Source organism: Elephantulus edwardii, unplaced genomic scaffold (genome assembly GCF_000299155.1).
Source record: "Elephantulus edwardii isolate Elephantulus edwardi_28Jun2011 unplaced genomic scaffold, EleEdw1.0 scaffold00009, whole genome shotgun sequence".
In the NCBI taxonomy this organism is placed as follows: Eukaryota; Metazoa; Chordata; class Mammalia; order Macroscelidea; family Macroscelididae; genus Elephantulus; species Elephantulus edwardii.
The window spans coordinates 8,985,317-9,007,485 of record NW_006399759.1 but is presented as its reverse complement, the minus strand read 5'-3'; the positions used below and the strand labels follow the sequence as shown (position 1 = coordinate 9,007,485).

Below are 22,169 nucleotides of genomic sequence, written 5' to 3'. Positions count from 1 at the left end.
CAAAGGGCCAGAAACGGAAAAAACAGCCCCTGCTTCGTCTCCTGGCTCCAAAGCGGAAACCAGACACAAGCATTTAAGGCCTCTGAATCCTTTGCCACCTGAGAGGGTGTCTCCCTCCCTCTCACCAAAGCCTAGGGTGCTCTCTGCATCTGCAGGCCCAGGGCAGCCTGTCCTCGGGGGGACCCTGGTTCTGAGTGGCGGCCACTCTCGCCAAGCCCAGCCCTAGGTCAGGCCCTGGGGGTTGAAGGACTGGAGGAAGGGCCCGGGCCCAGGTTCACTCCACCTGTAGATGTGCAGACGTGGTGCCAGGCAGTGGGTATGGCACGCTGAGTGTCAGTGATGACGAGTGAGCTGGCTGTTGAGGTAGGTGCGGGGGAGGAAGTGAGCGTCTGTCACGGGTACGTGAGTGGGTGCGAGCACGTGGGTGCTTTGAACCTGACGGGCCTTTTAAGGCATGTCTCACCCATCTCTACTCTATCCTTTCTTTAGGTGTCTTTCGCCACAATCAGAGGCCCTTTTTCTCTTTGGGCCTCAGCTCAGCCGGTTTCACGGACCAGCCAGTCCCCCTCCTCTCCGTCCTGATGTTGTGCCCACGATGCTGATGGCTGCCAGAAGGGGGCTCCAGGCCCCAGCAGGCTGTGCCCCAGGCCCGGCAGAGCTCTCACCCGGATCAGAGGCTCAGGGAGAAGCTGAAAGGCCATGGCTGGAACCACGTCCCCCACAGGGGGACTCGGGCCTGCCCTCACTGCCTTTCTCTTCTCCAGATGCTTTGTTATCTCTCCAACTTTCCTTCCAGAGACCCTCCTTAGCATTTACTTCTTATGCTTATGAGGGGGGAGATCTGGTGCTTTCTTGATGGAATCGACCCATAGCTGACCCTCCAGCAAGTTTTCAGAGGCAGTAAGTGACATGGGAGGAGACTGTGCCTCCTCCTGTGGATTTGAACCTCATGCCTTTGGGATTGCAGCTCAAATTCTTACCTGGAGGCTTACTTGTAAAGAATCACGCTGCCAAGGCAAAAGTATGCGTTTCGAATCTACCAGTTGGTCTGCATGAGAAAGATGGGCAGTCTCCTCCTGTGCAATTTATTACCTCTGAAAATTCACTCCTCCTGTGTGATTTACTGTCTCTGAAAAACCCGCTAGAGGGTCAGCTATGGGCTGGTTCCGACTCGATGGTGCACAACGCAACAACAACAACATCATGAGGGGAGAGGGAAAACATTTATTCATTAGAAAGAAAAGCAAGTCAGAACTGGAAGGAACTGGAACACTCTTCCAAGCCCTAAATGTTGGTGACAAAGAAACTGAGGTCCAAGATACTGTGTGTCTTACTGTCAGAAACAAGATCCAATTCCAGGGCTCCTGACTCGTGCGCCAGCTTTTGTCACACTGCACCCACCATAGCCATTCTTCCTTCATATTTCTCTCCTCTCCATCCCCTGAGCCCCTATGCTGCATAAGACACAATTAATTTTTCCTGAGACTGGCTCAGGATAGGGCAGGGTTCAGAGCTTTTGTGCATCGGGCTGCTATGAGCCATAGAGGACTCAACTGCACATAACAACATCACCACAACGTTCCCAACTCACTTCTTTCTGGAATTTTCTTCCTAACAGACTGTGCACATGCTCACTTGAGTGACAACACACATACAGATACACACACTCACTTTCCAACCTGCCCAGGCAAAGACGGCGTGGCTGCCAACACATGCAGCACTTGTCATGAGTTGAGGAGGGTCAGCTGCTCTCTCAACACTCCTCTGAAGTTCATCTGCTCTTGGCCCACACCCAGGGTCACGGGCAGGACCAGGTGGCTATGTGCCTTCCAGGGCAGCCTGGCAGGCCTGGCCATGACCCGAGGACATCCCAGGACCTGGGAGCAGACAAGGTTAGCTGGCTTCTCACATTGACTTGTGGATTAAGGCTCATCCAGGGCCCACTCCAAGTCCTCTTTAAAAAGAGCCCGAATCTCCTTGCAGAGGGGCCTCCTGGCAGAGACCAGGCTGACCTCAGAAGGCTGTGGTGAGCCCATGCTTGGCCTGGGCAGAGAGGAATTTATACTGGCCCTACTCTGGGACTTCATGTCTTGAAGAATCTTGGCAAGTGACTGAATTTTCATGAACCTTCACTGCCCTAGACTGAAAAATAAGGAAAGTAAGTGTCTTCCTTACAGATTCATAAAGACTAAATAGGAGAAGCTAGTGGGAGCAGTTGTTGTTATGTGTCATTGAGTTGAAAGCAGGTTTTCCGAGTCTGTCAATCACACAGGCTGAGACAGCCCATCTTTTCCCCACAGAGCAGCTGGTGGATTCAAACCATACGCTTTTGTACTGGCAGCACAGCTCTTTACCACTAGACTACCAGAGCTCCCTATAGAGAGAGCAGAACTACTCAAACTTTAAAATGCAAACAAATCACAGGGATGCTTGTAAAATGCAGGTCTTGATTGGCAGGTCTGGGGTGGAGCCTGAAGTTCTTCATTTCCAACAGGCTCCCGCGTGATGTGATGCTAATTAAGCTGCCCAAGGAGATACCCAACAAAGGCTTGATCTTTGTATGTAAAAGCCACATTGCCATCATTACTATTATCATATTTATGGCATCATGGCTGGGAGAACTGCCTGGTCAGGTGCTGGTCCGAATGCTGGCTAGTGTCTTTACAGCTGATCAACTCTCCTGGTCGCAGTTCTTTCTCCTGACTGCATTATAGGTTCAGAGGCTCCTACATACACTCAGGAGGGTACCCAGTCCATATGCATGCTGCCGTAAAGCCCTTTTGGCTTTCCTGTACAGAAACTAATAAAAGGGATCCAGGAGACACCCTGGGGGGCCCCTGAACAGAGACCTGGAGGGAGGACAACTGTGGCCAAGTCACTTCCTTTTTTGGGTCCTTATTCTCCTTCATCTGAATGCACCAGCTGAGCATGCGTTCTGTGTCAGCTGACTGCAGGACAGGCCCAGCCTCCACACAGAGTAAGCCACTGCCTGCTGCACGCTGACTGCGCCTCTCATAGGCTGTTGTGTCTCTCTCAGTGACACCTCACAAAACTCAGGGTCTCGGCCATTCACAGTGGCCTTCAAGGATCCCACTAGCTCTGACCCCTGCTGGTATCTCAACTTCCTGAGTAGCTGGGGTTACACACAGGAGCAATTTAAGGACAAAGTGCGGAGAGGAAAGAGCCTTTGAACAGTTTTGTTCACCATGTTCAGCACCACGATTCTGAAGAAGATCCACTCAGTGTGTGAAAGTTCTAAGCCTAGAAGTCATCCATGACTCATCTCCCCACTAGCCCTCGGATTCCTGCAATCATCTACTTCTCCCCATCTCTTCTTGTTGATCAGAGTATCCCTCCTCTCCCAGACTTCAGCAGCAGCCCCTCACCAGTCAGTCCTCTTCCCGGTCCCTCCACTGCACTCCATGATCCAGACAGCAAAGTCATCTTTTCACAACACAAAGCTTATCACGTGCTCCCTGAGAATGCAACCTTAAAGGCACTCATGGTCCAGCCCTGTGTCCTCTCTACTTCATCTCCTAACCTCTCACTTTGCTCCCTCGAAGACTTTCACTCTTCATCTCCCATCACCACCTTGGCCTGAGGAGCTCTAACTCATCCTTGAGCTCAGGTATCACATCCCAGCCTTAGCCAGCTTCCTGGGTTAGAGTTCCTCAGAGAAGCACACCATTTCTCTTTAGAGCACGTAGCTCTGTGTACCCATGTGTAAGTGTGGATTTCTGCTTAACGTCAGTCTCTCCAGTAGACTGTGGTCTCGGAGGGTAAGCACCAGATTTTTGTTTATTTCAGTACCTCACACAGATCCTGGTACACTCTCAATAGTGTCCAGTAAACACCAGCTGACTGAAGAAAGAGATCCTGAGAAGAACTAGAAATGGAGATAAGGAAATTCCAAGCCCAAAAAACAACTTCTCAAGACTTAAGAACAACTTTACAGGAAGGTTCACCTTACTTCTGAGCAGCAGCCTAGCACCACTTAAGGCGGGATTTCAGGAACCAAGAAATCACGGTGCCCTGGTGGCCTAGTGGTAAGAAGGTGCACTGCAATCCCAAAGGCAGGTGGTATGAATCCACCAGTTGCTCCGCAGGAGAAAGATGGGCAATCTCCTCCCATGGTATTAACTGTCTCTGAAAGCTCACTCGAGGGTCAGCTGTGGGTTGGTTCCCAACCTGATGGTACACAACAACTGAAATCAACCGAGTCCTGGCCCCTAGAGAGCACTGTGGTTGAGTAGAGCTGGCTGGGGAGAGGTCCTCCTCTTATCCATCAAGGGCAATGTCTCCCCTTTCCGCCTCCACTCAGACGCACTTCCACTACCCCCATTCTCCTAAAGTGTCAAAGGAGACCAAAGAGGTACCAAAGTGAAGCCTGGAGACATGGGAATTCAAGAACCTTCTCTGGTCCCACACCATCAGATCGGCCAAGGATAGTGGAGAGGTCACCTGCTCTGAAGCCTGAGACAGACTGGACTCCCAGACCTGCCACTTCCAAGCCAGGAGGCCTTGCGATGCTCAATCAAGCTCTTTAAGTTTCATTTTTAACACCTTTTCATGGCGATAATGATACATCTTGCATATTGTTTGGAGGAGTCAATACAACAATGGATGCAAAGTGCCTCAGCAAGAGCTTCGCACATCGTACAAGCATCATAAATATTTGCTGAATAATAAACGAATCAAAGATATTTTTATAGTGTGGGTTACTTTTCGAAATGTTCTCTATCCTGCATGAATATTAGATTTGGATCCATGCGATGTAAGTTCTGCCAATTGATCAATTTACTCATTCCATCATACACACTTGGAAGGAAGGCTTTTTTGAAATTAAAATGCACATATGCAAAACAACCTGGCAGGGCCCTGAGAGGATCAAATGTGATAATGTATGAGAAAGCGCTGGGTAAACTGTGAAGTCCTATACAAATGCTAGTTGTCCTCATTACTAACATGTTTACAGCTTGGTTGGCCCTGAAATAGCTGGCTTAACCTGAAAGAGAAAAGTGGGCCACCTTCCAGGACTTCCGGCTGGGCCGAAAAGTCCCCAGATGAAGAGGCCAGGACTGGACAGTGCACAGGGAAATGGAGAGTGCACAGGGGACTGGACAGGGCACTGAGGCCACCATCCCCATCCCATGCCTTCAGGCTTTCCTGGACTCTCAGGCCACAGCTTCTCCCCCACATCCCTTTCTCTCCCCACAGTGTCACAACCAAATTTCCAGTCATGCCAGCCAAACTAGAGTGGATTCAAGACATCTGCACAGGGAAGAGTGATGGCTTTTAACTCCTGCAGGGCTTCTTCTGCCCTGACCAAGCACTACAAAGACCATGACCCCAAGAGCGTCAGGTCCCTTGAAGGAGTAAGCAGGTAGGTGGAGGCTGAGGTAAACCCATCCATGTCAATGGGGAGATCCACCCGCCCCAATCCATCCACCACTGGTATCGTACAAGCCCACACTGTTGCCAGATTTAGCTTCAACCCCCTTCCTCACGATAAGCCCAAACTCCAGATTTTTATGCAAAATGTCTTGATTTTCAAAAGCTGGCAACTAAAACTTTTTTGAAATGTTTAAAACACGACATGGGCCAAATACAAGATGTGTGTAGGCTGCATTCAGCACAGAGCCCTGGCATGCAGCCCCCAGCCTCCAGGCCAACCCTCCAAACCCTTCCTCTGGCTTTCTAGGTCCCAAAGCCTAGCCCTTTGGGGGAGCCCAGATGAGCCTGCCCCTTGTGCCGGAGACTCACCCTCCTCTGCAGGGGCTCCTCGGCCGTCCTTTGGGGTGCAGCAGCCATTCTCTACTGCCCGAGAGGCTTCTGGTGGGGTCTCGGCTGTCCCTTCTCCCTCCGCTGGGGCCCTGCCCTTCTGTCCCCCAGCCGGGCTCCCCTCTTCTGGCTGGGGATCACTCCGTTTCTCCAAGTCCCCATTGGGTAACAGCTCTGAGGAGCCTGAGTCCTGGGCCATGGACGGGGACTTGGAGGTCACCGGCGGGTCTTTCGGTGTGTCACTGCTTTCCACCTGGAGAGAGGAGGAGACATGAGGGGAAGGTTAATTAGACAAGCGGCCTGAGCCTCTCTGGGCCGCTGACCCCTCTACATGCCGTCTGTCCAGAGGATTGTGCCCACATAAATGTGCATGCAAGTGAACATACGCATAATTTGATGTCAGTTTCAAGGCATTAATGGACTTTAAATCAAAGGGCCTGTGGATTCCAGCTTAAGAAAAGGGAGAGAAATTCCAGCAGGTTCGTGAGTCTCATCTGCTCCCCACCCAAGCCTCAGACCCACCCAGTCCCACACAACGAGGTCACACCCAGCTGTCCCTGTTATAGTCCCCGTGTGATCCATCATTCAAACTGGGGCCTGCCTCAGAAGATTCTAGCACCACCAGGTCAATTCTGTTAACGTCACACTGGTCTGATGCCTGTCTTCTGAGCTCTCCTGGTCTCCTTGGTCTCTTGGGATTCAAGCCTGACATCAGTTAAGTTGACAAGTGTCACGTGGAGTGGAGTGTGAGGATCAAAGGGTGGCCATCCACACAGCACTCCTCGGGGTCCTCAAAAAGCTTAGCTCAGCCCTTTCCCTCAGCGGTGACCCCCACAGGTTCCCCAGGAGCTCACATCTAACAGAGCCAAGGCAGGGACAAGTAATCTACAGCCTCTCCAGCAACACCTGTCCTACGTTCCTTCTCTCAAAGAGGAGATTTACTGTTTTATCCCTCAGGTCCTAAGAATCTGAGAACTGAACTCGTTCAGATTCCAAGTAATAAAATTGAAAAAGATTAATCATGGCTGTATTTCACAGGTGTCACTGCACAGTGTGCAAAGTTCTTTCACTCCCATTATCCCTTCAGAGTCTCCCTACTTGTCAGAGACGAAGGTGCGGGAAACTGAGAGTCTCTGAGAGTGGTGTGATTTGCTAGAGGTCACACATTTGCAAGGACGTTCCCAGGCCCCTTGGGCCCAGCTGTGTGTGAGCACTTGGTCCCTGGCCTTCTGGAAATGAGCAGCCAGGAACGTGCAGGAAGAAAGGAGGTGTCCATCTTGGGCCAAGGAGAGGCAAGTCTGGGCTCATCAACTCTGCTACACCCAAGGGCACCAGGCTGCATCCAGCACCCCACCTTGGGTGGCCCCCGTTTGTGCAAAGCCTGCGCCACAGGAGGAAAGGGACAATACCATCTCAGCAAACATGGTGCTGATCCACAGCCTCACATTAGATACTGCATTTAGAGGATGCATTGGGTTCCTCACAGTAAAGGTAGCAGACGGAATGTGAGAGTGTCCGAGTCTGACTCCTACCCGCTTCATAAAGGGGAGCTGTCCTCATCAATAATGTCCATAGCAGCAAAAAAGATAGCCGCTCGATCAGACACACCACCTCCTGCTCCCGCACCTCTTTCCACCAATCTTTAGATTTGACGTTCATTGTTGATTCACAGAATTTTCTCACATTGTGGTACTAAGAGGAGAGTTTATAAGGGAAGTAAATTGTAGGGTGCAGGAGACAAAGACTACTGTTGTTGCTGTTATGTGCCGTCGAGTCATTTGCGACTCATAGCGACCCTATGTACAAAAGCCCTAAACCCTGCTCTGTCCTGTGCCAATCACACTGCCTCTGACACACCCATCTCGATTACCCAAGTCACTGAATCAATCCACCTCATAGAGGATTTTCCCCTCTTGTGAAGTCCCTCCACCCTCCCAAGCATGATGTCCCTCTCCAAGGACCTGTCCCTCCTTGCAACATGCCCAAAGTATGTCAGACGAAGCCCCAGAATCCTTGCCTCCAAAGAGTAGCCTGGTTTAACCCTCTCCAGGATGAATCTGATTGTTTCTTGGCAGCCCATGGTACATTCAATACTCTTCTTCAGCACCACAGCTCAAAGGCATCAATTCTCCTTCTGTCCTCCCTAGTCATTGTCCAACTCTCTGATGCATAACATGTGATTGCACAGACCATGGCCTGTATCAGGCACACTTTAGTCTCCAGAGAAACACTGTTGCTCTTGAGTACTTTAGAGAGGTCCCTAACAGCAGACTTTCCCATCACAATAGGTTTTTTGGTTTCCTGGCTGCTGGTGCCAACAGTGTTGACCAGATGTACAAAGACTATTACCCAATGCAAATCCAAATTCTAGACCAGTGGTACAGAGGCACAATTCTTCAATTAGTCCAGACTCCAGATTCAGTTCAGCAGTCAGCATTTGGCCTTTAACTGTGGCCTTTATCTCAGTATTCCTCTGGGTACACCGTGCCACAGTTTCTCTACAGCTATGCCACAGTCTCTCCACCACAATCACCAGGATCTTGCTACCAGGGTCTCGTTCTCACCAGGATCTTGCTCCAGTCTCTCTCAAGTCTTGCTACTCAGTGTGGGAAGCTTTCTCTTATCCTAGTCCTATAGCTATTGATGATTTACAAGACCATGTATCTGCAGTTAAGGTAGCTGGAGACCAGAGGGGCCTAACGTAATGGCTAGAAAAGCCAACTTTTATATTAACACCACCTTCATTTATAAAGTGAGACAATAAGACTAGACTAATGGGGGTACATTTTTTTTCTTTTAAGTCTCCTATTTCATGTAAAAACTAAAGTAAGACACATATGAAAATGCTAACAGCACATATGAATAGGGCTAAAGAGTTCAAGCTCCTAGTTCAACCTTCTAGCACTAAAAACAGCCCCCATACGAAACTATTAACAGTTTCCCCCCTCTATCATTGTTGTCAAAAGAGAACCCACTCATAGCTGAGCTTCCAGCAGGTTACAGAGGCGATAAATTGCATTAAGAGGAGACTGCTCATCTTTCTCCCTCAGAGTCACAAGTAGATGTGAACTGACAGTGAGATGTCACTCTCGGGTTAGCAATGCAGTTCCCTGCGGACTTTGCCACCAAAGCTCCCTAGACATTTTTCTTATACTTCTCTAATTATACGTAGGGAGCTCTTGTGACTGTTGTGTGCTGGCAAGTTGGAACCGACACATAGCTGACCCTCCAGCAAGCTATGAGAGGCAGAAAATCACACAGGAAGAGGCTGCCCATCCTTCTCCCTGCAGAGCAGCTGTTGGATTCGAACAATGTGCCTTTAGTATTGCAGTGCAGCTTTTTACCACAAGGCCACCAAACTGCCCATTCAGGTGGCTGCTTCTTCTTCTTGTGTGCCATCAAGTGAGGACCAATCCATCGTTAACCTTCCAGCAGATTTTTGGAGGCAGTAAATCACACAAGAGGAGAATGCCTATACTTCTCCCACATAACTGCTCGTGAATTCAAACTGCGTGTCTTTGAGGTTGCTGTGCAGTTTCTTACCATTAAGCCACCAGAACCTAAAGCTACATGGTTCAAATCCACCAGTCACACCACAAGAGAAAGTTGGGCAATCTTCTCCCATATGAGTTACTGCCTCTGAAAACCCACTGGAGGGTAGCTAGGAGTTGGTTCGGACTTGATGGTATACAACAATCATACGTAAGATACACATGCATATGTGTATCAGATCCACTCAAAATGGCATTCTACTCAACGCTCTGCAATTTACTTTTTCAGTGTAAAATTGTGCAATGCTCTATCTGATCCCTGATTTATTCAGCTCGCTAATCACGGACATTTAGATGAATCGGCTTTTTGCTGCTTTTTTACACAACACTGCCATGTACACCCTAGTACTTTAGTTCTGTGCACTTGTGTACTCTAATTATGGTACCCCTCAGAGGTGGGCTGGCTGGGTTACAGAGTCTGTCCATGACATGGTGTGGTGCTGATGGGAGCCACTGCTTTAGCTCCAACCCACCGCGACCCTATGAATGACCGAACAAAGCAGCGCCCAGTCCTGTGCCGTGCTCACAACTGCTGCTGCACCTGAGCCCTCCGCGCCCATCCACCTTGTTCAGAGGCTTCCTTTTTCCTTTGATCTTCTTCACCATGATGTTCTTCTCCAGAGACTGGTCCCTATGCTGCCAAATTCCTGCCAAAACGTTCTACCACTCACGTGCATATTTATAGCCCGAGAGAACACTGGTTTCGGCAGCTCCTGCCTTACACAGCCTGTCCATTGCCAAGGCTGTTTTCTGCTCAAAAGGTCTGTCACTTGAACTCTGGGTAGTCAAAAAGGGATGAGCGTCCTGAGGAAAAGATATGCTTTCCTCTCAGGACAAGGTTCTTGGCCCCCAGAGCCTGAGAGTGGATAGAATGAAATCCAGAGTCTCAGCAAGTTGCTTCCTACCCGCTGCATGGAGCAGGCAGGACAGACCTGCCTCCAGGAGGGAGCGCCTCCCCTAGAAGGCTGCACAAGTTACAGAAGAGCCAGGTCTCTGGTGGAAGCAAGGCTTGGGCACGTTGGGACAAGACAGGAGTAAAAATAGAACACCTGGACCCCTATCTCAGCCATCATCTCATAAGTCAGGACTTCACAGCCTTCCCAGGATTCAGAGAAGTGAGCTCTGGCAGCCAAGTGGTAGGAAGCTGAGCTGCAATCTCAAAGGCATAGGTTTGAATCCATCAGATGCTCCAAAGGAGAAAGACGGGCAATCTCTTCCTGAGCAGTTTACTGCCTCTGAAAACTCACCAGAGGGTCAGTTATGGGTCAGTTTTGATCCGATGGCAAATAACCATAACAACAGCACACCCTCTCTCCAGGGTTCACAGGTCTCTCCTGCCTCCTCACTTAAGTCACACCCCCTACCTAGAAAGTTCTTCACTGATGTAAATAATCTCAGCCCACGAGGCTCAGTATGAAATGAAACGTCAGACAGCCTAGAAAGTAAAAAAGTCCCCCACAGACAGCAACTTCCCTTGTGAGAAAGGTCAAAAAGCCCCAAACAAGGTACAGGCCCGTGGTGAGTGGGTGGGAGGGGAAAGAAGCGGACAGGACACCCAACCTGGTCAACGTGGGCTGAAAAGTTTCAACCAAAGCCAATCTCTTACCATGGCTGTGTGTTCTCCTTTTCCTGTAGCCTCTTGTTGCCTCACAGACACGTGAAGTTGGGGTACACTCTGTGCACCGCCCCCTCCCAGGTCCTGCTCTCTGACCCATAAAGCTTCTCAAGATAACTGTTTCATAGCTCACTTCCTGCTTGGGGTGTGTGTGTGGGGGGGGGGGGGGGATCCTTTCACCCTGGAACTTACTTCCTATTGACTGTCAACTCCAAAGCATAGAGATTAGGAGTGCCTGCTGTGGTGCAGTGTAGCTCCAGGGTCCCCAGCAATGCAGTCACTGAAGGACATTGACATAGCACCTCCTCTAGCCCTGCCTTGGAGGCTATGGGTCCACAGTGGCATCAGGCACACTCCTGACCTGTGGGAGATGGGTTTGCTGGGTGGACTGGGGAGAGCGGTAGCGGTGGAAGGCTCTGCACAGCTCTAGAATTAACTCTGAGAGTCTAAAGCTCCCCTGACCCCACTAGCCCATACCCCCTTTCTTCCTACCACCGTACCCTCCATTGCCCACCCTCTCTGATCCTTGATGAGCCTTGAGGCAGCTGAAGACCTGAGATGAGGGAGAAAGTAAGGCTCCTACCCAGGCTAACCATGGTCCATTTCACCCATAAAGAATTCGCTTTCTAAGGCTGCCTCAACATAGTCAAAACACTCATGGGATTGTTCCACTGAGCTAAAAAGCTTGGAACTACAGTGTCAGGGCACAATTTAAGTCAGTCAGCATAACATAGTTCACAAAGACCGTGTTACACATCCTAGTCTGGTGAGGCTCCTTTGGGGTCTTAAAAGCTTGGGAGCAGCTACCTAAAACCATGGATTTCTATTCACACAGGGCAAAAGAGAAGGAAGGAAAACCAGAAGCTCAAAGAAGACACTATTCCACGTGACTTGGAGCCCACACAAACAGCAGCCTCTCCAGCCTGAGACTGGGAGTACATGGGCCTGGCCATGGCTATAAAGAAATCATTCTGACTGGGAACACAACAGAAGTTACAGGTCAATTTCAGGGGAAATGTAGACCACATTTCAAATCCCTTCAGGCTAGACCTGCTGGATCGATAGAGACTAGAAGGACCTCTGAGACCACTGCCCTGTGATACCCTCTGAACTTGGCATTGAAGCCTCTTCTGCAAGTCACCTTTCAGTCAAATAGTCGATGGGCTTCTAAAAGGAACACCATCACCTGTGAGCAACATGTTCCATTAAACAATCACCTACATCAATTACATGAGACCACACGGTCAATGTTTACCCAAAAGCAAAGAAGAGCAGGCAAGAAGGACAAAGGAGCTAGATCAGTGGAAAGGGAACAAAGAGAATGGAAATAATGAGCACACTGACACATTGTCGATGGCAACCAGTGTCATGGAACAATCTGCATAAAACTTGTTAAAGGGGAACCTAGTTTGCTGTGTAAACTTTTACCTAAAACACAATCAAATATTATGTGAAAAAAGATATTGTACGCTGTAAAATTTGGGGTTTTTTCCCCCTCCTCCTGAGCTAAGTAGCAGCCCTTTAGCTTGTTGTCTGAGGCCCTGGGTAACTGAGCAGGTCAAATTCCCCTGTGGCAAACCACTGCGAGGGAGGAAGCAAGGCGGTCTGCAGGCAGATGGGCTGAAGCAACTCTGAGAAGGAGCTGGGTGCAAATGAAAAGGGGCGTCTCAGGTAAGAAGGACAGCATAAACTGTGGAGGCCTGGAGGCTGTCTGAGAGAGGAGACACCCAGGCCCCAAAAGGGAACTCACTAGGTAGACTCCAACTTCCAAGCTTTCAATTAGTAGCCCAGTGTAAGCTGTCTGCACCCCATCGAGACACACACTCAGCCAGGTCTGTGTTAGTCTCTCCTCACCCCCTCACCCCCAGTCCTTCCCTCTTCTTCCTATTTTCTTTTCTTTTCTCTCATGATTAGACAGAAATTTGCTCTCTCCAACAGAGACAATGTGGAGTCAGGGACCTGGCGGGAACTCCACAGACAGCCACGGTCAGTGATGGTCAAGGTTGTGTGTCTACTTAGCTGCTCATGATTCTCTGGTTCGGCAGTTATGATGCAGGTCTTTCCTCAATGAGAACTACTATGAGGAGCCAATCAGTTGAGAGGGAATAAATGGCCTGCACTGAAGATGGATGGATGGATGGATGATGTGTGCATGTTCTGGCAAAGCTTTCTTGATCGGGAGCCTACATCTAGTTTGCCACCACCTACCCTGCTCAAGTTCTTTGGACTTGAGCCAACAGCCTGCCACATTTGCCTGCCAATCTTGGATTCCTCAGTCTAAGAAGTCAGTAGCCTGCCATCTGAGTTGCCAATCTTGGGTTCATCAGCCCCTGCAGCTACATAAGTCAGGAGAAACTTTCAATCTGATACCTGATCTAGGGACTTGGGACTTGCCAGTCTCTACAACCAGTTGGGTCTTTTCTTTGAGATAAAACAGCATCTTTTTCTCTCTAATAAACTCCAAAACCAAACCGACTGCCACTGACTTGATTCCAACACTCCACTGGTTTCCACGGCTGAGAGACAGTGCTTTATCCTTCTCTTTTCAGGTAGCTGGTAGGTTCAAATGTGAACCTTTAAGATAGCAGTTGAACATTTAACCCACTGTTCCATCAGGTGGAGTGTGCATGTTGGCATGTGTAAGATCTTCACTAGGGAACCTAGCTTTTATCAGAGTTAGAACATCCTGCTCCCTTGTTTAAAGGGAGTTTCAGCTTTGTTTATCTTTGTTTTCACACTTGCCTTGAACTCTTGCAGACAGAGCATACAGCCCAGGACACTTGCTTTGCCCCTGAGCTGCTCTTTTCTAAAGGGTCAGGCAGGAAGAAGAAGCAGATGCCCTGGCCTCTTAGAAAACACAAATAGAGGCGAGCTCTGGTGGCCTAGTACCAAGAAGCTGCACTGCAATCCCAGAGGCAAGAGGTTTGAATCCACCAGATGCTCTGCTGGAGAAGGAGGAACAATCTCTTCCTGTACCAATCACCAATCAGGTCCAAGTTGACGGTACACACACACACACACACACACACACACACACACACACACACACACACACATATTTTTTTTAAAAAAAGAAAATACAAATAGAAACTGCAGCCCAAGATGACAACTGTGGCTTCTGCTTCTCACCAGTAGGATTTCACAGGGGAGGGAGAAGAGCAAGATAGGAGTCAGCCTTTCCTCCTCCCTCCGGACAAGGGGCTGAGGCACAGATAATCCAAGAGATATGAAGCTAATCTCATTGCCATCTAGTCAGAACCGGCTCACACCTGACCCGGGAGTGGGATTCCGGAGGTTGTAAATGACATGAAAGGAAATTGCGCATCTCCTCTGGAGGTGCTAGTGGATTCGAACAGGCGGAGAAGCGCCACCTGGGGGTCAGCAGCCCAATCCACTAAGGACAGCTCCACCAGAACTCTGCTGTGAGGCTAATGTTAATTTAAAGTTAATAAACATGTAAAGCTTGATCCTGCCATCCACTGCTCTCCACCCCAAACAGCAGACCTCACTCATTCTAGGTCTACAAACTTTGTTGCCATGTCTTGGGGTCCCTCAGTGTGTGCTAATCTTTCCCTTCCTTTCAGATAAGACCCCTGGTACTGGGGAGGGTCACGCTTCTTGTTTCTCTGTTGTCTGCCACTCCTCCCAGGGCCTCTGCTGTGGAGTCACATTCTAAGTAGACTAAGGGAGTGGATCTCAAATGGAAGTCCGTTTTGCCCAATCCCAACTAGCAGAGGCCACTTGGCCATATGTTTGTGGGCATTTTTGGTTGTCATGGGGACAAGGCAGCGGTGCTGCCGGCATCTAATGGGTAGGGGCCAGGAACTCTGTGAAACCCCCTGCAAGACACAGGTCAACTCCAACAACAAACAATTATTGCCATTAAATTAGTAATGAGGCTGAGAAACCCTGGACTGAGGGCCGTGGCAGGGACCAGAGACTCTGCCTTTTTCCAAAATGGTGAACATCAGAAGCGTGTCTGCTTGTCTGCCTGTTTCTCACACACTGTGCTAGGGATCTGGTGTTTGGGGCCCTCAGCCCCCATCCAGCTCCATAAGCCCCTGTGTACTTGGCAGGTGTAGACAGCTGCAGGCCCAGCCTCACCCTGAAGGATGGGGGTAAAGTCCACGGCAGCATTCCGTCCCCATCATCCCCGGCCCACTGCATGCCACATTTGTTTACCAAGCGCGTTCACACGCATTCTCATTATAGCACTCATACTGTACCTAATTATTTGTTTACTCTGTGTCTCCCTCCTAGACTGTGAGCTTTGTCTTATTTATTTTTTCTTTCTCTCCCAATTGCTCCATTCCAAGCAACGAATCCAGCATACATATGCTTGCAAAATTAATACATTTAATTATCACAACCACTCCGAGGTAGGAAGTGTTGTTCTCACTTTTCAGTTGAAAATGTCTCTCAGGCTTCTCTCAGGTCACACACCTACCAAGTGGAGAAGCTCCCAGGATGACCCAGGTACAAAAGAGGCATCTGAAAGCAGACACCTCCCTCTGGATTGAATGTCAGGGAAAGCCCAACCTTCAAATCTACGGGGGTTCCAAGGAAAGGAAGCTTTCATGTGCCCAGGAAGCGTCAGCAAACGGTTGCTGCCTATTTCCTTGGCAGCTTCCACCTCAACCAAAAGCCAGAAGCAAAGCAAGAAGGAGTAAATCCGTGGAAACGGGAAAGTAATTCCCCACAGGCAGGCCCTGGGTCCTCCTCGTTAGCTCAAAATCTCGACTGTTCCCCACCTCTGCCACCTCCTTCATCCAGGATAGGTTATGCTGCTTATGGAGAGGGTCAAAGTGCTAAGGGGCCAAACGCAGTTTGGTGGGTTTTTAAAAAAAGAGTTGCTTTATTATAATTGTTACACACACACACACTCTCTCTCTCTCTCTCTCACACAAGAGGCGAGGAAAACAACGCAAGAGGATTTGGACATCTGGGGGTGCAAGAATCCATTCATTCCTAAGGGCAGTGGGGGACGGCCCAGGGGTCAGGGACCAGTTCTCAGAGGGCAGGGGCATTTCACTCCACGACCTTTTTTCTTTCAGCACCCCGGTTCTAATCCTCATGAACCTCTCGCCTTCCAGAGTGGAGGGAACTCGGGAGCTCTTCTCCCGGACTACAAGCTTCTGGGGGTCGGAGCCAGTGCCGAGGCTGGGGTCTGCGGTCTTTCTCCAGACCCCAGTGCAGCAGAGAGGCTAGTGCAGCCCAGGTGGGCGCAGGGCGCCGCCTCCCAACCTCCCATCCTGGTCCGCACCTCCCCTGGGCGCCCCTCCCGGGTCTTCTCCATCCGGCCTAGCCCCGGCCTCGCTCGGGCCACTCCCCTTCCCTCCGCGGCCTCACCCCACTCACCGGCCTACCCAGCCTGGCACCCCGGCGCCACGCTCCACTCCCCGGCGGCGTCAGCGCCTCCGGCCCGGGCCTGCCATTGTGCCGCGCGCCTCCGCGGGCTCCAGGGGCTCAGCACCGTGACATCGGTCACCCCGAGTCTGGCCAGGCGCTGTTTCTCGGTCAAAGACACCCAGACACGCTCACACGCGCTGACACACCAGGAGCGCGCCACAGGCCTGCAGACACCACACTGCCCACCGCGCAAGACGCAGGACAGAGATGCGCATGGACGCAGAGGGCTGTAAACAAAACACAGCAAACAAGTCCGCCTGCACTCACACCGCCGCCGCTGCTCAGCCAACCCAGCTCCTCCGCTCCAGCTCTGGCAAGCCCATCAGCCCCCCACTCAGCCCTGGATTTTTCCAGGTTGACTAGTTTCAGGAAGCAGCCGCATGTCCACGTAAGCAGGGCAGCTCGGCCTCCAAAGGGCTGGCGCTGGGCCAGTGCTCCCCCCGCTACTCCTCTGCCTCAGCCCTTTATGCTGCCCCCTTCCCCTGGCAGCCCTCCCACACAGAGCTCTGGTTGCAGCCTGAAGTGGCCTTGAGGCAAGGAGAGGTCTGCCTATCCCATGCCCCACTAGCAGAGGTCCCCAGACGCTTTCCTGCTCGGCTTTCCGGAGGTGAAGATGGGGAGCCCTAACTTTGGAACTAGGGCTTTGATTCCTACAGATTTCCTTTCCCCGTTGGAGTCATCAGTGGGGTCAAAGGACACCCTTAAAAAGGGTGTACCAGTGAGGTCAAGGAACATCCTTAAAAAGGATGCACCAGTTGGGACAAGGGACAATAGAGCCTGAGGCCGAAAAGCGGCCAATCCTGGAAATTTTTACCCTACCAGTTATGGTCAAAGCTGACTTCCTCCCTCCTCCTCAGAGGTCTCCCCCACCCTTCCAATATGTGTGTGTATGTGTGACTTCAGTGTCAGGAAAAGTACTTCCAGGCACAGAGAACCCTAGAGGTCACTTGGTCCATGTCCCTGCTAGACCGTTATAAACTACAGCAAATGGAAGCAAGAATGGACATGCCCAGGGAGTGGCTGGACCGCTTGAGGTTGTCTTTCCATCAGGGACACCTGTCCCCCTCGAAGAGGGCTTGGCTGTGTTCTTTGAAGTCAACCTCAAAGGATTTCAGAGTAAGCTGGAGGCTCCCTTGAAAAAGCCATTATGTATAGAAAAATCCACGTATATAACTAATCACTTTTGAAGTTATTTCTATTTTTCAACCTCTGCCATCAGGACAGTGACTGGTATGGTAAGAGGGGAATCCACCTTGGAATATGGCACTTTCTTCCCTGCGCTTCATTTACCTTGATGAAGTCTCAAATGGGCTCCCTGGTCTGTGCTGTGCGCATCCTGCCCCACCAGACATGATGGCTTTAATCACATCCCCTCTGAGCCTTTGTCTCTCCAGACTGAAGAGTCATAATCTCTTTAGTCTGTCCTCACTTGGCAGCCTCGCCTTCTCCTGGATCAATTTAGCTGCCCTTCCCTGGAGCTTTTCCAGCTTGGTTATGTCTTCCTTGAGGTGGCAAAACCTAAATGCGCAAAATTCTCTAGGTGGGGATGATGAAAGACACCCAATGTCAACAACTCCCCTCAGATGCGTGTGGACCTGCTGAGGCACGAGGGATGCAGGTGCAGCCTCAGCGTTGGCATGGCTCCTTTAGGTGGTGCTGAGAGGCACATGGACACCATGGCCTAGGGGAGGCGATGCCTGTGTGGGAGGTCGCCCTGGAGAGAGGGTGCTCTGGGAACGGACCAGGGAGAGGTGAAAAGGCAGGCATTTTTAGAAAAACAAAACGGAGAATCTGAGAGTTCCCTCAGATGTTGCCCCAATAGGATCAGCCATCTCAAACTGGCTTCAAAATGGCCTCTGCCGAATTTACTCCCTTCCAGGGTTACTGACACTATCCCAGCTGTGACATCACTGAAGCCTGCAACATGTCCTTTGGCCCTTGCCTCATTCTCCTTTCCAATGGCCAGCACACAAGTCTTACTTGTCTTCCCACTGCTGCCCCCTGACATGCCCCCAGGATGTCTTCTGGTACCACCTAACCTCATCCATCTTCCTCTCTTCCTGTGCTCAACCCATCATACTCTTGAACATCAGGTCCCCAAATCATGGATTCCATCCACATTTCCTATCCTCAAAAGCTTTCCAGATGTGACTACCACTCAAGCTGCCAGAAAATACCTTTCTAACCAAGACGAAAAGCATCTTGAAATGAATCCTTCACTTCTCAGCCAAATCTGTCGGCTTACTGTCCTTGCCTTTGAGTCCCTCTTACAAAAGTCACACCCATACATGCCTTCCTTCTTCCACTCCACACCTGTGCTCAGGAGGGACCTAGGCAGAGTCTCCTTCAAAGCCCCTGACCAGGCCCTTCTGTAACAGACTGAGTCAGTTGATTGGATTGATCAGGTAGACAAATGAGCAAATGGGATCTTCAGAGAACAATAAAAAGAAAGTCCTCTAAACTCATAAGATACATTTGGGTAGAGAGCATATACATTTCTTCATTTAAAAAAATAATTTTAATGAGCATTTACAGAGATTTTGGATTTCCATTCATTCATTGCTGCAATTTCTTCATTTCTTAAAAAAAAAACCAAAAACCTATGGGGCAGTGCAGCTACAGACCAACCCGTATCTGTTCAGGAAGGGAGAAAAAAACAGTAGATGGTATTCATAGCAACTTCTTCAGGTAAGCAGTACTGGAGATGTGTGGAAAACATGATGACTAGCCATAGAAATGAAATAAAACACACACACACACACACACACACCCTTCAAAAACCTGAGAAGACACACACACACCCCCTTCAAAAACCTGAGAAGACAGGAGAGCAAGAGATCACTTATAACCTATGGTGTATGTTGATGTGGCTGACAGGAAGTACCGCCTCCAACGCCCTGGCCAGGGTCTGGCACCCAGGAAAGGGAGTTGCTCTTTCAGCAAATGTACAGGAAAATACGGATGCACAGGGTCATGGAGTCACGGTTCCACATACTTAGACAGGAGTAGTTCTGGACTGGAACAAGGAGGGGATTTGAGCTCTGTCTTGGAGGAGAATCTAAAGGTCTTCTCATTTCTACACATTGTGTTTTATATCATTAAAACATAATCTATAGAAATGAGTGCATAAAACAAACATGAGTATATGAATGATTGTATAAAAGTGAATCATTGTATAAATCACATTTTTTTTTAAAAAGCCATCTCATTGCCAAGGAGTAAGAATGGACTCAAAACTGACCCATTAGGTTTCAGAGGCTGTAAATCATCCAGGAAGAGCCTGCCCAGCTTTCTCCTTTGGAGTGGACTGGTGGACTCTAACTGCCAAAAAGGTGTTGCCTTCGGAATAAGTGCACAACTCCCTATAGCCCACCAGAGCTCCCCCCTCAAAAGGTCATATCAGGTTAGAAAACTAGCAATGCTGTGTTAAACTGTACTCAGCTGGAATCAGCTGCAGCAGAACAAGTTCCTGGTTTACTTTAGTTTCGACCCCCATGTCTTTGGCTCTGCCGCTGGGCAGTTCTGCCCTCTTGAGCTAACTGGCTCCTGGCCTGTGCTGGAGGTTTAGTCTCCAACATGGAGTGGAGTAAAGAAGCCTGGCTCCAGCTCAGCTGAGCTCAGCGCCTGCTCCTTGCTCCTCCTCCTCGTCCTCCCTCCCTCTGTGGGTTATTCTTAGCAAGAGGTGACCTCAGAGTACTCCCTCCGAGCAAAAAATAACCCCGGAGGAAGTTGGTGGGTATAAATCTTCAATGAATAAATACATATAGCTGGTAAACAGGGCACAGAGCCCCACAGGGCTGCCAGCCCCCATGCCTTGGTGGTGGTGGGCATAGGCAGCAACTGCCCCTCCAGCTGTCACCACCCACAAAGGGCACAAGATAGTCACAGAGCTCCCTGGGCGTGTGAACAGCGTCGCACACCCTCGCTTGCAACTCTGAAACCTCCTCGGGCGGGTGGACAGGAAGATGACCCTTCTTCCCTATTTGACACATACTCACACCCACTTAACGTCACACTAGTGGTGTCACGGGGGAGAGAGAGAGTGACAGTGTCAGAGGAGGTGGCACTTAAATGACAGGCTATGAAAGTGCTATGTAGCAGAAATTCATCACATCTTATAAAAATATCCCTGTAGTTAGTTATAAACAACAAAGATTTCTCTCCCCCATCCCCCCATGTCCAGCTTGCATGCAACAATATAAATACAAGGCTAAAATTCCAGGCTCATTTTTTTATTTTCTAATGTTTTCTGGTCAATGCTGAGAATATTACCCACATATAATGGCACTTTCGGATCCAAGAGATGTGAATCACAGAATTTCATCTGCACAATGTACTACAAGCCTATCTATACCATGGCTGTTTTTGTTACTGCTGGTGTTCTTATCGCTGACGTTGCCACATTTTCTGGTGTTTTAGCTACAATATTGTGGCAATTGGAATTTGTGAATCTCTATCAGCAATTTTTTTGAGACTGAAGTCATAATTAAAGTGAGAACATTTTTTAAAAGCCTTTCACTCAGTTATTAATAATGTAATTCAGTGTAGAAAGATACTACAAAATACGGTAGTCATTATATAATGTAAGAAATATTCATTTGAGCAACTTACAACTATATCATATTAGTCTATGATTTAAACTAAAAAAAAAAAACAACCCAAAACCAACAAAAATTCAAACTCTTTGCCAATGAGTCGTAACTGACTCAAAGCTGACTCTCAAGTGGGTTTTCAAAGGTTGTAAATCTCAGTAAGGAGACTGTCCTCTGGAGCCACTCACTGGTGGATTCGAACCTCCAGAAAAGAATTGCCTTTCGATTAGCAGTGCAGTTGTTAATAAACATCTGGTGGCTTTGAGAATAAGGAGTTGTGCTTTCAACTCAAAGGCTGGTGGTTCGAATCTACCAAGGGTATCATGGGATAAAGATGGTCCATCTCTTTCTATGTGAATTACTGCCTCTGAAAACCTTCTAGAGGATCAGCAATGAGTTTTGACTAACGGCACATAATAACAGGATTCTGTACGGTCAGCTCTGAGAAGAGAGAGATCCATGGGAGAGATGATACCATGCACTGCCTCACACTCTCAGGCCAGCAGACACAGTCCAGCACCAGGCTGTCCCCTCCCCACCCCCATGGGCACGGCCAGCTCACAGGCCCCAGGCCCAGGTGCCAGCTCCCTTGCTAGACCCCGCCCAGGCCTGCAGCCACTTCCTGTTTCCTGTTGCCGGGCTCTGCTGCTGAGCATCCTGGCTGTGACCCATACACAAACGCCTGCTGCTCAGTTCTCAGCCAGGCCCAACTCTCCTCTCTTAGCCCACTGTCAGCTGTCCCCCTTCACAACAGGGCTTCCAAGATTTGGGTCAATCTTCCTTTCTGTTGTATGCTTTTTGAACAAGGTTTACCTGTTCTCCCAGACAGCCCTGCATTTGTATGTTAAAGAGTTTATCTACTGGAGACCAAGCAGCTAAATGGAAGGGTGAGGAAGAAAGAGTACCACAGGCTTTGCATTCAGAAGATGTGAAATGCAAGTCTCATTGTCCATTCTGAACCTCAGTCTCTTCATCTGGTATTTAGATGGTAATGAGAATGGCTGCAATGTACCTCACACTGCTTTGGGATTAGCATGGATGGGGATACGGTCACTACTGTGAAAGGCTTTTGTAGGCAAGAGAACAATTCATTGCCTTCAAGTTGAAACCAATTCATAGCTTACCTCCTAGCTGATTTTTAAGGATTATAAATCACCTGTGGAGCAGCTGGTGCATTCAAACTGCTTGCTTCTGAGTTGGCAGTGCAACTCCTTAACCAGT

The 22,169-nt window shown here is 49.5% G+C and overlaps 1 protein-coding gene across 1 annotated transcript in view; it reads right to left on the bottom strand.

The window, feature by feature from the left end:
- Window positions 1-22,169, bottom strand: part of DNMT3A (DNA (cytosine-5-)-methyltransferase 3 alpha) — a 104,384-nt gene that overhangs the window by 56,690 nt on the left and 25,525 nt on the right. The window contains exon 3 of the mRNA XM_006880619.1: window positions 5,764-6,034. Coding sequence (XP_006880681.1) covers window positions 5,764-6,034 — 271 coding nt within the window. The remainder of the gene's footprint in view (window positions 1-5,763; window positions 6,035-22,169) is intronic.